At 45.2% G+C, this 17368-nt stretch overlaps 1 protein-coding gene across 3 annotated transcripts in view; it reads right to left on the bottom strand.

Annotated features, from left to right (window-relative positions):
- Positions 1-17298, bottom strand: part of UBN2 (ubinuclein 2) — a 122632-nt gene extending 105334 nt beyond the window's left edge. For all 3 annotated transcript variants that reach the window (XR_016350347.1, XM_025187092.3, XM_075935244.2), the window contains exons 1-3: positions 16712-17298; positions 8086-8208; positions 3815-3916 (exon numbers count right to left, since the gene is read on the bottom strand). Coding sequence is in view for 2 of the 3 variants with exons in the window: in XM_025187092.3 (XP_025042877.3) it covers positions 3815-3916; positions 8086-8208; positions 16712-17158 (672 nt within the window). In the remaining variant the exon portion in view is untranslated. The remainder of the gene's footprint in view (positions 1-3814; positions 3917-8085; positions 8209-16711) is intronic.
- Between the last annotated feature and the right edge of the window lie 70 nt (positions 17299-17368).

Raw genomic sequence — 17368 nt, 5'->3', positions numbered from 1 at the left:
CTTTGACCACAGGGTCAGAGAACAGAGAGACTCCATGTAGGTTCGGCAGGAAGGTGGAGAGTGAGGCCACATGGACTTTGATAGAAGAGGTAGAGAGACCACTGGACCGGAGTTCGAAAAGGTAGTCCAGAATGGATGGGACAGGTGCACAGGATGGGTGCACCCCCCCTTTTGGAAGCCCAAGACAAGAACCGCCACCACTTGGCTGCGTAGGACCGTCTGGTGGATGGCTTCCTGCTACCTAGGAGCACCATCTGCACCTCCTGGGAGCATTCCCTTTCTGGTTGCATCAGCCACGGATAAACCAGGCTGTCAGGTGGAGAGAGCTGAGATTCAGGTGAACTATGACCGCCCCCCCCCCCCCCCGTCCTAAGGTTGGGTCAGGAGATCCCGAACCGGCGGGAGCGTTATAGGCTCCGCGCACAGCATGTCCACTGGGGGCACTTGGCAGCCAAGTCTGTTGCACGTGCAAACGATCACGCCAGTGCCGGGAATGGGATCTATGCTGAGACGAAGCCATCGAGGACCCCGATCTAAAAGAGCCCATGTCCAAATCTGAAGAGTAATCAAACTCGGGCCAGGGTGGCGCCAATGACGAGTACCCCGTCACCATCGGGGGGGCGAACCTGGCCATGGATTCTGGCTTGCCTGCGTGCGTGCAGTGAGGTCGTACCGGTACCGAAAAGTCAGGTTTTGGGCCCGACTGTGGTACTGACACAGTGCACATGGACTGTGGTGCTGAGGTCGGTGCTGGTTGCGGGCGCGGAACTGCATAGTCCAACTGCCCCAGAGGTGGCGCCCCTATCGGTGCTGCCGTGGGCGCCATGGTGGGTAGAACTGAAGGCGTCGGAGCCGTGGTGGCCACCCTAGAAAGGATCGGCGTCGCTGGCAATGGTGGTACTGACATGGCCTACGGGGCCGATGCCAGTACTAGAATCAGTGCTGAAACTTGCAGCAGTGCCAATGACTGTACCTGCACCCCGGGAAAGGGGCCCGGTGCGGGTACTGCTGACGGTGCCATTGACGGTGCCACAAGACCTGAGTAATATGGCACCGACGCAGCTAAGACCGGTTCTGGGCAAGGTCCCAGCACCGAGGCAGATTGAGTCCAGCAGAATGCTGGGTGAGGCCTGGCAGCCTGTGGCGAGTCTGGCAACGACGTAGAGGCAAGTGGTACTGGTCCCACAGGGGACGGTCCCGCTGCATACCTAACAAGTGCCGACCAACTTGGAGACGTATGCACCAGCGACACAGTGACAGTGAAGGCCCGACCTGGACTTCCAGCTCAGAGACCTACCCCACGAAGCCTTCAGTTTCCTTGGTGCCGGGGAGTGAGAACAGTGCTGAGCCCTCAGTACCGAAGTCTGCGCATGGGATGGGACGTCCTGTGTCGACGCCAGCGCACTGCGCACCATGGAGTGGCCAGTCAGTGCCGGTTGTACAGCCGCCTCCATGAGGAGAAACTTCAAGTGCAAGTCTCACTCCCTCTTCGTGCACGGCTTGAACGACCTGCACAGATCTTACAGGCATCTGCTAAGTGGCCCTCACCCAAACACTTTAAGCAGCTATCGTAAGGGTCTCCCTTAGGCATGAACTTGGTGCATACTGTCTGGATCTGAGAAAAGGGAAGAGGACCAGAATCTTGAAGTCAAGTTGTGGGACCCTCCAGCTTCATTACTGAAGGAGTCCAAAGTACTTGGAAACAATTCCAGATTGAGACTGGAGAAGTCAGCAGTCAGGAAGTAAGCCATGCTGTGAGATGACTAATAGCCTTTGTGGTGGATTCTCCACTCATGCATTGAGAGGTAAATGTTTTATTGGGATCTCCTCAGAAGTTTACTTCTTCTGATCTATTTAAAGACTTTCCTGCTATTTGTTTTTTGTGTCTCACTAACTTCTCTTAAAATACCCTCTTACAATAATATATCTGCTCTACAAGTGCTGTAGCAGCAATGCATCATAGACACTTGGTATAGTAACAAAGTTTTTTTTCTGTCACTGTAGCAAATCCACCCTCTCAAAAGGCAGTAGCTAGGTTAATGGAATTCTTCTGCCAACTTAGTATCTATACCTGGGCTTAGGTTGGCTTAACAACATCTTCCAAGAGTGAATTTTTCACCTCCACTAGGCAACATAGGTATGCTGACCTAAATTTTAGGTGTAAACTGGGCCTTAACCCTAATTTCTATCTAAGAGTTTACTTGGACCTAGGTAGTGCTTCTATTTACTTCATTAAATGAGCTGTAAAACCATACCAACTTAATCGCCAGTAGTCCTTGTGTATTTATTTCAACAACAAAATGTTTTAAGTTAGTGAAAACAAAGTGATTCTTTTTGGAGGAGGAGAACCTAAACATTCCTTTGAAGTGCTGGAAACCCAATCATACTAGCATATTGCCACTACCTGGGACTTAATTTAACTGACAAAGGTGAATGAAGTATAATAAAGAGAATTACTGCATAAATAAGCCAATTTGATTTTTAAAATATCTGGTTTTAATCACTTATGAGATAGTAACAAGGTAAAGAATTAATATGCAGTGTACCTTTTATCATTTGAGGAAATGATAATTTCTTGGGTGCCTGAAGTCATTTGTCTTTTCAATTCGTACCACGCACACAGAAGAGTGTAAAAAGTACATTCTCCTCACCCTCCTTAGTAATAAGTACTCTCTCATGTCTTGTTGATAGGGCCCTACCAAATTTACAGCCATGCCAAACATGTCACAAGACCACGAAATCGGTCATCTTCCCATGAAATCTGGCCTTTGAGTGCTTTTACCCTATACTATGCAGATTTCATGGCGGAGTCCAGCATTTCTCAAACTGGAGGTGCTGATCGAGAAGGGAGTTGCAGGGGTGGGATGGGGGAAGTCACAAGGCCATTTTAGGAGGCTCACAGTATTGCCCCTCTTGCTTCTGCACCACCTTCAGAGGTGGGCAACTGGAGAGCAATGGCTGTAATACTGGCCATTTGGCCAGTTCTGATGGCAGCACCCTGTCAACAGTAGTGTAGAAGTAAGGATAGCAATACTATGTCCATGTTGCCCTTACTTCTGTACTGCAGCTGGAACTAATTTGGCCTTCAGAGTAGGGATGTAAGCGACTAGTTGATTGACTACTCACTCCTACCTCCCACCCCGCAGATGCAGCAAGGGGTGGAGGAGAGCAGGAGCTGGTGCTGGGGGGGAAACCGGCTTAATAGCCGGCTCCACCTAGCACCATCTCCACAGTGCAGGGGACAGGGGCAGGCAAGGCAAGGCAAAGCCGTAGCACTCCTACGGCCGGCACAAACTGGGACTACTCAGTTCCTGGGAGTGGCACAAGCCGGGACTAACTCTGCTGTGGCTTTGCACTTTACATATAATAAGAGACCTTACTACAAGTGGCTCTTACTACATTTAAGATGCAGCACTACAGTGGCGGTAGCGAACACTTCTCCTTATTGACTACTAAAGCAGTCGAAGGAAATTGCATTGACTACTTGATCAGCTAATTAACTGGTATTTAACATCCCTATTTCAGAGATTCTTCCTGGCCAGAAGCCACTTCTTTAGCTGTCCAGCTCTGAATGCAATGCAGCTGCCAGCAGCCATGCAGAAGTAAAGACAGCAATACCACAACCCCCATACAACAACCCTTCAACCTTCATACAGCTTTTTTGGCTCAGGACCCCTACAACTACATCATGCAATTTCAGATTTAAATACATGCAATTTACCATTTTTTAAATCGTATGACCGTGGAATTTACCAAAATGGAGTGTACATTTGGTAGAGCCCTACTTATTGATGCTTAAATGAGATTTACTCACAGCTTCAGAGTTATCGATGAAAGGGTCTGTTTCATCATAGCCATAACCTATATCAATCAGATCTTGCAAACGATCTTTTCGATGTTTGTGAGACTTTCCACCCTGGGGAAAAAAAAAAAAAAAAAAAAAAAAAACACACACACACACACTGTGGTAAGCCAGTCTAGGAATCACATAGTTCTCGTATCAAATGAAGACTGAAATAGGAACAGGAATCCTAGCAGGATGGCTCAATTTCAGAGACCAACGTTCTTCACATCTTGGACACCTGGGACCACACTGAACTAGTCACGAGAGAGACTAAAAGTCATTGACATCCAATAAATGTATTTTAAATTATGCAAAAATAATTAGTTGGCAGTGAGTACAGATAAGTGATTCCTAAACTTTTAGTCACACCTACTTACCAGTAGTGGAATCTATCCTAACACTGTCAAGGGGCCAAGCTTCAGTTCAGGGCCAGGATGGGACGGAGGCAGAGTTGGGCTGGATAACACTCCCTACCGCTGTCCCCACCCTGGTGAGGACAGACCCAAGCCCCATCACACCCACCCTTAACATTCCTCCGTGCCCACTAGAGGGGCATACGACACAGTTTGGGACCCTCCAATCTGGATACTTCAGTGGCTGACAATATAAACACTCAAAGTTTAACTCCAGTCTCAACATATACCAACACAAATATTAACTAGTTAATTTTCTATTAGCTTTTAAATCTCTACAAACCAAAACAAATTCTAGTTTTCAGAAAAGAGTTCTACTTCAAGTTAATTTTAGTTACAAGGATAATAGAAGGTAAAACCTGACCTTATGATAGGAATTCAGTTGCACCTTTAAATATGGAGAAACTGTCTCTCCAGAATGTTTCAGGACATTATTAAGGGAATGCATTTCATAATTATATACACCGTATAAAAATCTCTCAAGTTCAGTAATTGCCATGTTGTTCTTTTACTACTGGATAAGGTAAACAATAGTATTCAACTGCTGTTTTCTATACCAGCTATTTTATATACCTATGTCATCTCTCCTCATTAGCAAGCTCATCTGCCATAACAAGTCTAAACTATTGTGTCTAAAACACAACTATCTCCATAAAATATATTGATATCTTAGAATGAATGTTTCTTATCCTACTAAGGAAACTTGCCTTTTAATGGGAAAAGTTCCAGAGAAGTCAGATAAATCAGTTTGTAATGATATAAACATTAATGTTTACAGAGACATTAACACCAAAAGTATTTTTGCTAACGAAAAGCACTACCCTAATAGCCCCAGACATGGAAGTCCAAGTACAATGATTAAGTTGTTTTAATTGCCAACTCATAATTTAGAATCTAAGTCTATCCACGTGAATTTAAGTAGCAGGTTGGGTGTGGTCTAATCTAACATCTCATGGTTTCTACTTAGGCATTTTTAGTAGAAGCTTATTTCAGGGTGATTATTTAAAAATAAAAGCAATTCAAATAAACTGTAATCATGACTCAAATCAGCAAGCAGGAACCTTGATTTAAACAAGAGGTTTTAATCCTGCTCTGCATTTGTATTTTTTAAGCTATTTCCTAAAGAAAAAGTTGCTTCTCATTCACTGGTAACCAAGTATGTTTTATATACAACTAAATAATAGTTTTTACACTAAATTCAGTACTTTTTACTAACCAAGAGGTTATACTGTATATACATTTAGGCAATAAGACAGCTTATCATATCACTCAGATTCTGAATTCTGATTGTGTTTTTTATTCACTGAATTAATTTTTACTTATGATTGTGTCTAGTTCTATTTAGATTGAAATTGGAATCAAAAGTGCATAAACACAATTTAGTTTTATTAGTTACATATAATTGCCTTAAAAGGTGCTAGATACAAGAAAAGTTTATTCAAAAGAACTTCTGCATTTAACACTGATTTATTAAACAAAGAAAATATCTGCAGTTAGTCAATTAAAGTGTTTGTTTCTGCTCACTGTATCCTTAAGATTTTAGAACTAGTAGACATCTTCTCATGCCTCGATTTTATTCACATATTTGAGGACAAATGAGATTTCCTTGCTTTTTTATTCCCTATCAACTTTTCAATTCTGAAAGAATTGCTCACTGAATTAATTGAAACGAGAAATATTGTCTGCACCTACTACTGTGATGTGGCAGCTTGCCTAAGAAAAGGAATTAAATGACTGACACTTCTGAAGAGTAGTAGTAATGATCTGGGATAGTAACTTGGGGAAAAGAATCCCCTTGCACAGTGTTCTGCAGCACTGGTAAAAGAGAAAAAGAGTACTATCTATAGTCACCATCCTTATATCCTGCAGCACGTGTTTTTCCTCTGACATTTCCCATCCATCACTTTAGAGGTGCATCCTCTCACCCCTTGAAAAGATCTATCATAAATACAGACCAGTACTCCCTCTAAGGTGTGCGGCTGCGCAGCCACACACCAAGAATTCAAATCCTGCCCATCTCCTCCTCAGAGCCATGCAGTGACTGTTCAGCTGTTCGGCCACCATGCAGTTCTCCCCCTAGCTTCAGCCCTTACTCAGCTGGAGCTGCGGGCCACATGGAGCTGCTCCACTGGTGACTTCGGCCAGGGCCTGAGCCAGAGGTGCCTTGTTGGCAGCAGCAGCTTTTCCAGCATCCCTAGCCAGAGCCAGAGCCATAAAAGGTCTTGCAGGTGGCCAGCAGCAGCTTCTCCAGCGGCCCCAGTTGGGGCCAGGTGTTGGCTGTGGGAAATAAACAGGTGACCTCCATCCAGGCCTCTCCATCACCAGATTTATGGCACAGTCACCCTTCTCATGGCCAGATCTCAGTGGAGGAGACAAGATGCCTGTTGCCAGACCAAACTAGCACTGGTAATTATCAGATAGATATGAGAGAGCAATTAGGAGTGCCACAGACTAACAGAATGTAATTAATTAATGCATGAATAAGTCTCTCTCTCTCTCTCTCTCTCTCTCTCTCTCTCTCCATGTTTAGATCCTCTCCTCCTCTCTCTTCTCCTCTCCCCCCCCCCCCCCCCCCCCACAAAAAGCTTGCCACCTGCCAGATCAGGTAAAGTATTTAAAGTAGGACTTGCATACCCTGGAAATTTATGTGAGTGTTAAGAAATGAGCATTAGTTGTAACTGAGACTTCAAAAATGTCAGCTCCTCTTACTTTCATTTGTTCATAAACAGGGCCAGGAGCATTAGGTGATGGGTTTTACTTAATGGGATTATTAATAATCATTGGATGTACTTGTTTTCTTTGTTATTTACAGACTTCAGTTGCAAAGCTAGGTAGCCTGGTATTAGGGGCTATGTTAATGTGTATATTGTTTCCATTCATGTGTTGAGAGAGCGTGGGCATTTTTATTGTACATTATTAGTTTTCCTCTCTCTGTACAAGTTTGTGGTCAGTGTGTGTTGTCATCTGTGTAGTGTGAGAGCTTGTGTGTCTTTCGGTTCCCATTGGGCTTTTAGTTCCCAGGCTGTATTAGGTTATGCATTAATTAATGTGTAGTTACAGAGGAAGAATTATGTTAACATGGGTCAGCAGTGTGTAGTGTTAGTTTGTGCATGATGTGGTGTGGGTGCTTTGTTTTGTGTGGTCAATGGGCAAGAATTGATCGAGTGAAATCAAATGTTCTAATATAGTTCCCTTAAAAGATCTGAAGAGATCTTAGGAGAATGAAAAGAAGCTCTGTTTAGACATTGCTTCACAGCAATGATCAGACAGCTTTATCTGGCAAATGCCCAGCCCTAGTTGGGAGATTTTAAAGGGGAAAAGACCAAGCTGGGTGTGCATAGGTGCAGAGTTTTGCACCATGTTAATTATCCCTTGTTTTAGTATTTTTCCTTACATAATTTAAAATTTATATATTTATAATTTTTCTTAGTAACTGGTGGGTAACACAATGGCACACACCCAAACAAGTGCACATAGCCCTCAATATTGGTGCACAAGACAAAACTCACTCCACTTACGGATGGAAAAAAAAAATCTTAGAAGGAACACTGGTACAGACCATTGTACAAGTGAAGGTATTTGTTTAGTGAACTCACTTATGGACGTGTTCCCAGGCACAGATAATATCTAGTTAAGCTTTTTTCATTAGTATAGCCTTATCAGACAGAAAGTGTGTCCATCACAAATTAAATACGATAAGAAACTTAACTGAGGCAAGAGAATCAGCTGTGAAGTCAAGAGTAGTAACCACACCAAAAGACTCTGAAACGTTAGCAAAAGATATTACTAATAAATGTAGTGTTACAGTAGCTCTGCTAACATACTCACATATTTTGCCTCACATTTCTTGGCCCGCATTTCTACTTCATACCGCTCACGGAGTTCATCATTAAATGGATCTTCTGAGTGGATAGGTTTCTTCTGAGAGAAGAGAGTGGGAAATAATTCATCCTGTTTCACAGAAAGACATGATGAAATGAAACCTTATTTAATATCAGATTGTGCTGTGATTGTTTTAGTAATCAGAATTCAACTCGCAAAAAACAAAAAAAAATTACAGATGGACTTTTCTGCTTCCAATAGCTATTTAAAAGGAGTTAGAATGATTAGATCAGTCAGAGTTACAGGAACTACCCTTTTTCTCATGTATACTTCAGTACATAACTTCTACTATCGTATCTGTAAACAGGCATATTCCAAGTTACAGTACATCCAGTTTCTCAAGTCAGTAGTTCCTAAACTTTCTGATACCGGGGATTGACAAACCCATTCACAAACTTTTGGAGGACTGGTAACGTTTTATTTGCATATTCATTATGCAAATGATGAATATGTAAATATACCATTACCAGTCCACAAAAAGCCCAGACCCTAGAGCACCCAGACCCAGCCCTAACCCCTAGTACCCCCTACCTCTCCACTACCTCCCAGTGCCAGCCACTGACCTGAGTCCCCTGCACCCAATCCCTCCAGTGCCACTCTCCCACCCTCAGAGACCCTCATTGCCAGCCTCCCTATCCCAAGCACTTCAGTGCCAGCCCTTGCCCCCGAGAGGCCCCCACCAACTGACCCCACCAATAGACCCCACCAACAGCCTCTTGTTTCCAAAGCCCTACTGCACCCAATCCCCCCAGAGACTTCCCCAGTGTCAGTTCCCAATATTAGCACCTCCTCCTCCAACCCCCTCCAAGTGTCAGCCCTGCACCCATAGCCCCCCCACTACTTGCTCAGCCTACAGGGCCCCCCAGCAGTAGCCCAGCCCCCAGAATCCCCAGTGTCTGCCCTGCCCCCTCACCTAGCCCTGAACTGCTACCTGTGTGGCAGCAGTTCTGGGGGCTGTGGCACACTGCCCAGCACATCCCCTCCAGCCACAGCTGTTGGGAGAGGCATGTCCTGCCCCGCCTATCAGCCAACCAGCAGCAGGATCGCCTCCTGGACATGAAAGAGCACTTCCCTGTGCAGCAGGAGGGCCACGCCATGCAGGCTCTCCTCTGGCCATGGAAGAGCACTTCCTTGTGATAAGAGTGATGTACCCCAGCCCTGGCCCCCCATTGTTGCAGTATGGCAGCAGGCTGCGGCCTGGCGGTTGGAATCTGCTGACCCAAGTGATCCATAATTATTCTACCTGGCAAGCAATAGTATGGCAGACATGGAAGAACTGCTGTTTGAGGAGTAACAAAAAGAATGTCCTCCAACCCAATTTACTCTTATTGTTTATGAACGATGTGATGTGATATTTTGTGATGATAAAAAGATTAATTTGGTATATTTTTCCACATGAAAGGAATGAAAAAGAGCTAAATAAACCATGGGCAAAACAGAAAAGAAAGCAATTATCTTTGTATTCTTTCACCATCTCCTTCTCCTTCAAGCAATAAGTAGTTACAGTACATACTGTCTGCATCTCCTGCTATGGCAGCTACAATGATGTTGAAAAGAAGAGATTAAGACATCACTGTATAAATAAGCAGGAAAGAGATACTAGTTTCAAAAAAGCTATTTTCACCCAGCTACAGATAAACTGATGCAAGGGCTGGGGAAAAAAGTGTTGACAAGAACATAAAGATTTGTTTGAGAATGTGGAGTAGCAGAGGAAGCAGAATTACTTTCCTCAAACAAGATTTCATCTATAGAATGAGAGAGTTGTAGCCAAAAAAAAAACCTCCTAGAAGGGTCCACAATTATTTTTCAGGCTAATGCAGTCCTTTATGGACTGAGCCATGCCTTTCTATTCTAATTTTAATTTAGCACTTCAGAATAAGAAAATTAGTGACAGTCTGAACTTATTTTTCTGCAAGTGCCTTCTCTAATTATGATAGACAACCAACATATGACCAAATAGTTGCAATTCTAGCCCAAAAAAGGATTGTGAACTATTCTCTAATTCAGTGTGATGATGCCACAGAGAATAGATCTGCGAGGGCTACATTTCTAAAGTTCACAGGGCTTTTGAACAAGTACACAGAGCAGGGCTACTAAAGATGCGGCCCGTTTGTTTGCAGCCTGCAATGAAGTTTGGGTTTACGGGGGGTTCAACAGGTGGAATCCTTTGAACATGGCCTCCACTGGGAACATACTCCACAACAACAAGTCAGTATAATGGTCTTCTGTTGATATGTGTTTTAGTAGTTAAATTCCTGGACTGTCATTGCTCATTAAAAGTGCTATCACAAGGGTGGAAATCAGGTAAATATTGCATTTTATTAATATCAGCAGAACCAACTTAAATGGGGCCGACTTAAGTGTTGTGTAGTTTTGCCTTAATCTTTGGATTCATGCACAGCAGTGTGAAAGAAGCTATTTGCATATATATTTGCATGTATATACAACCACACTTAAATGATTGCGGCCCTCAGCAATCCTGTGAGCATCACTGTGGCCCCCCGGGCTTCCAAAGTTGAGTAGCCTTGGCACAGAGAAAAGGTTGAAGAAATTACTCATTTAAGAAATTCTGTAATGGCATCAAAAATTTACCACAGACCTAACTAAACTTAACCCCTTTGTCACTTTCATTCTTAAATGGAAAAAATTCTAGTTTATACTGGTTAAAGAATATATCTAAGGTAACAAGTGCGATCTTGCACTAGCGTATATCAGCCCTTTATTTCAAGGTCAATTCCCCCCACATTGGGACCCCATAAAAGCCACATTAGATTAGAATAACATCTTTGTTAGTTTACTTAATTCTATAAACTTCTTAACATTTAAGGACAATTATTACTACAACTTACCAAGACATCCTGCTCATCACACAGCATAATCTTTCATATTTAGAGTTAGTAGAGCACATCTTGTCAGCACTGAACTAAAATGAATGTCTCCACTTATCCAGAGGAAAAACAGACCAAGGGCAGCATAAATTTCTTCTACATAAACCTGCTGTCTATTTCTTACTTGGGGCAGGAAACGCACCTCTAGGTCTCAAAAAGAATTAATTCTTCAATGTAGGGATGTGAATGCATACCCATGTATACAGTTAGCCGATGGGTCTAGGCTCATTGGTTAACGTGCATGGTTACAGGCAGCTCCCCTTTCTCCTCCCCAGCATCCACCTCTGTATCAGAGGCAGCAACAGGGGAAAGGGGCAGGCAGGAGTATGCATGGGTACCAGCTTATGGGGAGTTGCCTACCCCCTTCAATCCTCCTGTGCTGCTGGCTCTGATACAGAGACAGCTGTGTGGGAGAGGGGAGGAACCGGGAGCTAGTATGCACGGGGAGCTGGCTTTGTAGCAGCACGGCGAAGGGGGACAGCCAGGCACCTCCATGGGAACTGCCTCCCCCCATATGTAAATGTGTAACTGCTAACATTTTTAGTAGTTGCACATTTGCCTAAAACACATTTTAACATCCCTACTTCGTGGCCACTAAATCTTTGGACTATCCGCTGAGTCTGCCATTATTATAGTGGTGTTGAAAAGTTACATATTCCCAAAGGAAGCTATACAAGACAAACTGTGAGATGCTCTTCCACTTCTTTCAGAAGTCACCTGTCTTTTCTTTTGATGATTGCTCGCTCTCAGGCTTTTCCAGTTCTATCAGATACTGTAAGATAGAAAGGCATATTCCCTGCTCTGTTACACAACATCAAACTTGCAATGGAGATAGTGAACTTCCCTTTAACTAAGCCCTTATAAGTGAGTGGGAAGCAAAGAAAAGTTTTCAAAAAAACGATATTCCTTTTTGCAATAGTAGTATGAGAAACTCATTAAGTTCGTTGATTAAACACATTAATTGATTTTACATTTACAAACGGATATCTTGCTAAAAAATGTGCTCAACTCCAGGAGCTAAAACTACTACAGTAAAACTCCATTAGTCCGGCATCCAATGCTCCAGGACTCCTGATGGTCCGGCACCATCAGGAACCCGGAAGTGCTGGGGCAGCTGGACAGGCTTCCCCCATTCAGCTGCTGCTGAAACTGACCAGCAGCTGAATCAAGGAAGCCGGGAGCAGAGCAGCTGGGGTGCTGCCGGGTTGGTCTCATAGCACTGCCCCTCGGGGACGCTCGGGGGAGTGCTGCTCTGCCCCAGGCGTCCCCAAGAGCAGCTGGGGTGCTGCCGGGTTTGTCCCGCAGCCCCAAGGGGCAGTGCTACGGGACCAACCAGGCAGTACCCCAGCTGCTCTGTCCCAGGCGTCCCCAAGAGCAGCTGGAGTGCTACTGGGTTGGTGCCGTAGCGCCGCCCCTCGGCACTGCGGGACCAACCCGGCAGCACCCCAGCTGCTCTATTGCAGGCATCCCCGATTCAGCTGCTGCTGAAACTGACCAGAGCGGCTGAATCAGGGACGCCTGGGGGGCGGCTATGAGGGGTCTGGGGTGGTATCCCCTCCCACCCCACTGCAGAGCTCTCATAGCCCCCCCTTCTGATAGTCCGGCATATCTGATAATCCGGCACTCCCTGGGTCCTAAAGGTGCCGGATTATCGGAAGTTTACTGTACTTAAAAAAAAAAAAATAGAATGACACTAACAGTTTCAATATCTGCAGGAAACAAAGAAATGGACTCAGATTCTATCCAAAGAGCCAGAAAGGACAAGGGTGTTAGTTTTTAAGGTTCATTTTAATAAGAATATGTTCTTCATTGTATTAATGGGGGAAATGTTAGCATGGCTCTTCTATATGAAGAATGCCATCAGTTCTGTTTTAACACTATGAATGCCATTTCCCCAATTCTTCAGTTCCCTGTGAAAAATTACATCTGTAACATATCCAGAAAAGTGAAACAGATTGAATAACAAAAGGGCCATAAGAAGGGCCCCTCTCCCCCTGCATATTGCAGTACTACCCTCCCCTAGCTCCCTGCTTTAAAGAAAAAAAATGATACTAGTAACTCTGGAGTCAATTTTGCTTCTATAATACGGTCGAATTAAGTATTTTCTCCCTTTGTTATCCTAGTTTAACTGAGCATATTTTCAGCCCATTCTTTACATTAACATGTCTTTTTAAAGATTCTACCATTTAACAGTTTCAAACAACGAAGGGAGGCAAGAAAACTCAAAGTACTACTTCAAATGGATGGAGGCTCTTTATGGGAAACAGAATCTCACCATTTGATCGTTTCACACTGTTCAGGAGAGAGAAGGCATCATAATCTATCATAAAGTAGGACTCTGCAGGGAATTGACAAACAGCATTGATTTCTTACAGCATGCATAATTCTTGCTTTTTCTGCTACCTAACAAGAAACTTGTTCCTTCCCATCCCAGGGACACTGAAATCCACCATAAAGGTATAGCAGTTCTAGTATAGCTTATTCCTGTTCTCGGAGAGAAATAGCTATACTGATAATAGAATATTAAAACTGGAAGGGACCTTGAGAGGTTATCAACTTCAGCAGTACCCTGCCCTCACAGCAGGGCCACAAATCATTCTAGATCATCCCTGACACGTTTATCTTACCTGCTTTTAAATATCTGCAATGATTAAGATTCTACAACCCCCTTAGGAAATTTATTCAAGTGTTTAACCACCCTGACAGTTAGGAACTTTTTCCTCATGTCCAGCCTAAACCTCCCTAGCTGCAATTTAAGCCTACTGCTTCTTGTCCTATCATCAGAGGTCAAAGAGAAAAAAAATTCCTCCCTCCTCCATTTAGCACCCTTTTGGGTACTTGAGAATCACTATCATGTCCCCTCTCAGTCTTCTCTTTTTCAAACTAAACAAGCCCAATTCTTTCAGTCTTCCCTCATAGGTCATGTTTTCTAGGCCTTTTAATATTTTTTGTTGCTCTTCTCTGGACCCTCTCCAATTTCCACACATTTGTATTGAAATGGAGTGCCTGGAACTAGACAAAATACTCCAATTGAGGCCTAATCAGTGCAGTGTATAGCAGAAGAATTATTTCGTGTCTCTCAACACTCCAGTCAATGCATCCCAGAATCATGTAAAAAAAGCAAACAATATCACTCTGTTGACTCATTTAGCTTGTACCCACTCAGACCTCTAAATCCTTTTCTGCACTACTCTATCCTAGACAGTCACTTCCCATTTTGAATACTTGAAACTTATTGTTCCTTCCTAAGTGGAGTACTTCGCATTTGTCCTTATTGAACTTCATCCTATTTATCTCTGACCATTTCTCCAGTTTGTCCAGATCATTTTGAACTATGACCCTATGCTCTAAAGCACTTTACAGCCCCTCCCAGCTAGGTATCACCTGTAAACATAATAAGTGTACTCTCTATGCCTATATCTAAATCATTGATGAAGATACTGAACAGAACCAGTCCCAAAATGGATCCCCAATGAACCATATGCCCTTCCAGCATGCCTGTGAACTATTGACAACTATTCTCTGAGAACAGTTATCCAGACAGTTATGAACCCACCTTATGGTAGCCTAATCTAAGTTGTATTTCCCTGATGTAATGCAGCTTTAAACCAGTTTATCCACATGAATAGTAATATAAATTTACACTTAAATTATATTGGCATCGTTAAAGCAATGCAACTTTTTTTAAGTTTAGAGAAGGCTCTTGTCAGCGCAATCAGTAACAACAATGGCCAAAACTAATTTTTCATGCTTTCAAAGGGGGAAAGAGAAGTCACCTGCAAGCCAGATATGACTATTATGTTAACCGAATTACATATACAGAGACCTTAAGTAAAAACTGGACTAAAAATGCACAAGAACTCAGCTATCACAAACACTAAACCTCTGAACATTTAACATTCATTTCCAGCTCCCTCACTCAACACCATTTAATGTTCATACAGGAACAAAGATAGTAACTCTAATATTCCTTAGATCCCTATATGCAATATATAGGTTTTCACTACGAGCTAGCCATTTAAGTAACCTGAACTTGCACTGGACATTCACAGTAGCTGTAGGAAGGGACCTCATTATGAAAAGCAGATCCAAAAGAGATAGTCAGAATCTTCACTTCTAATTTTCTGAAATCCCTTGAATCTGAAGGAAGAAGTGATGCTATTTCTCCAAAAAGAGCATAAGGTCAAAGGGGTAGAACATCAAGATGTAGTATTGTCTCATTCAAAGGCTTTGAATGAGTACCCAGGGTTTATCTACCCCAGTGGTGGAAAACCTAAGGCCCGGGCTCAGGACTCCCCATAGCATTAGGGAGCCCATGCTAGCACCCCAACCACCACCCCTTCACTGTCCCACCATGGGGCTGGAGCACACAAATCTACTAGCCTGGGCCCCTGTAGGCTCTGATGTGTGAGGGGAATGTAGGGAGTCTCTCTCTCCTTCTCAGTTGGGGGCCACATCAGTAAGAGTTTGGGGAGGGGTTTGTTTTTTGTTTTGCTTCTCACTTGTGTGTGGCCCCGGACTGATTTTTCTGTGGACCAGAGGCCCTCAACGCAAAAAAGCTTCCCCATCCCTGATCACCCCAATGCTCTGGATGGCCAAGTCAAATGGTGCTACAGACAACGGTATTTACGCCTTTTGTAATCAATATATCCAGCATGACCAGAATTCTGTCATTCTGTCCATATTCTCAACCTAGCCCCACATTCCCAAAGAGAGAACATATACCCCAGTGTTTTCTATACCAATGAGAGGAAAAACAACAATTACATAAATCCTCTAAGTGACTTCACTACTGTCAGCACCTACAAAAAGCATTTGGATATGATAGGCAGCATTCAACACTCAAGAACTGGTAAGAACAGAATAGGTCTAAAGTATCTATTCTAACATTGCTCCACATACTGGTCTCTGATGAGCAGCAGGTGCAGCCTACCTTGCATAAAGCTTTTTTGTAATCTACTCTCCAGTTCCAAATGGGAAGCTTTTTCTGGAGAGTGCAAGGGCATGAGCCACCCATTTTGGGGAGGAGGTTTGCCCCAGAATTCAGAAGTTCTCCCCCTACTCCCCGATAAAGTGAAGTATTTAACAAGTCTAACATTCCAAATAAGCCTGAATCTACAGGGACATACCTCTAGCACTGCTACTGCTAACAGTGTACCTTTGCCAAGCCAAGAACCTCACATAAGACTGCCTCAGTTTCACCCTGCTGCTCAAAACCTTGCAGACAAGTGTGACCTGTCAGGAGCTGTCAGTTTCACTCTGCAGCTGTCTGAAAAAGCTCACCGCAAGAAAGGAAGCACTCGACCAACTTACAGGGAATAAAAACCTGAGAGAGGCATGCCCTGATAGTCAGGCCTCCTGACACAGAGAGGCAGCACTCTGGAGTCTAAGGAAGGGAAACCAGCAGCCAGAAAGCGTGGAGATGGAGTCCTCTCCTCTGCACAGGGCATATGAAGAGTAGGGCACCTAGGCTCCTCAGCAACGCGCTGCCCGGTCCATCTCCAGCGGGGCCCACCCCCGGATTCAGAGGCGCCCAGCAACCTGCCGACAGGCTGCGGGCGCGGTTGGCTATGGGCCAGGCGCCCGGGCCGGAGAGAGGAGGCAGGCACCACACTCCAGGGACGGGGTTGGTCATGGGGTGGGCGCTGCGCGCGGCTCCCCGGGGAGGAGTTGGGGTCCCGTACCCGCGGCTCCCCGCACAGCAGCAGCAGCTCGGGGTAGCTGAACTCCACGCAGCTCTCCTCGGTGGGGTCCTTCAGCACCACCTCCAAGCGGACCGTCTGGCGCGGCTGTGGCGCCTCCTGCGGCGGCGGCGGCTCCTGCCGGCTACTCTCGCGCTGCTGCTGTTGCGGCGGCTCAGGCCGGGGGGGCTCGCACTGCTCAGGCCAGCTGGTCTCGCGCGGCGGCTCCGGCCGAGGGCTGGTCTCGCGCGGCGGCTGAGCCTGTGGTTCCGGCCGGGAGAGCTCGTGCGGCGGCGGCTGCTCTGGCGGCGGCGGCACCTCGCGCCCTAGCAATAGCTGCTGCTGCTCCGGCTCGCGGCCCCCGAGCTCGCGCTCCAGCGACGGGCTCTCACCCTCGCGTCGCCTCACGGGTGACAGACTAATGAACGGCACCCGGCGCGGCTCCGCCATCCTCCGACCCCCGCCCCCCACTCACCGGCCCCCGCCTCACCCGTACGGCGACACTCCCCCGCCGGCTCCTCCTCCCTCCCTCCCCACCCGATCGGAGCTGCTCCCTACGTTCGCCTCGCTGCTAGCACCGCCGCCATTTTGGAGCCCCCCCACATAAATAGAAGCAGGCTGCTGGGCCGCGCATGCGTAAGACAACGTGGGCCCTGGTTG

This window comes from Pelodiscus sinensis, chromosome 1, assembly GCF_052426305.1.
Source record: "Pelodiscus sinensis isolate ZL-2025 chromosome 1, ASM5242630v1, whole genome shotgun sequence".
In the NCBI taxonomy this organism is placed as follows: Eukaryota; Metazoa; Chordata; order Testudines; family Trionychidae; genus Pelodiscus; species Pelodiscus sinensis.
This window is presented reverse-complemented; position numbering and strand designations above follow the sequence as displayed.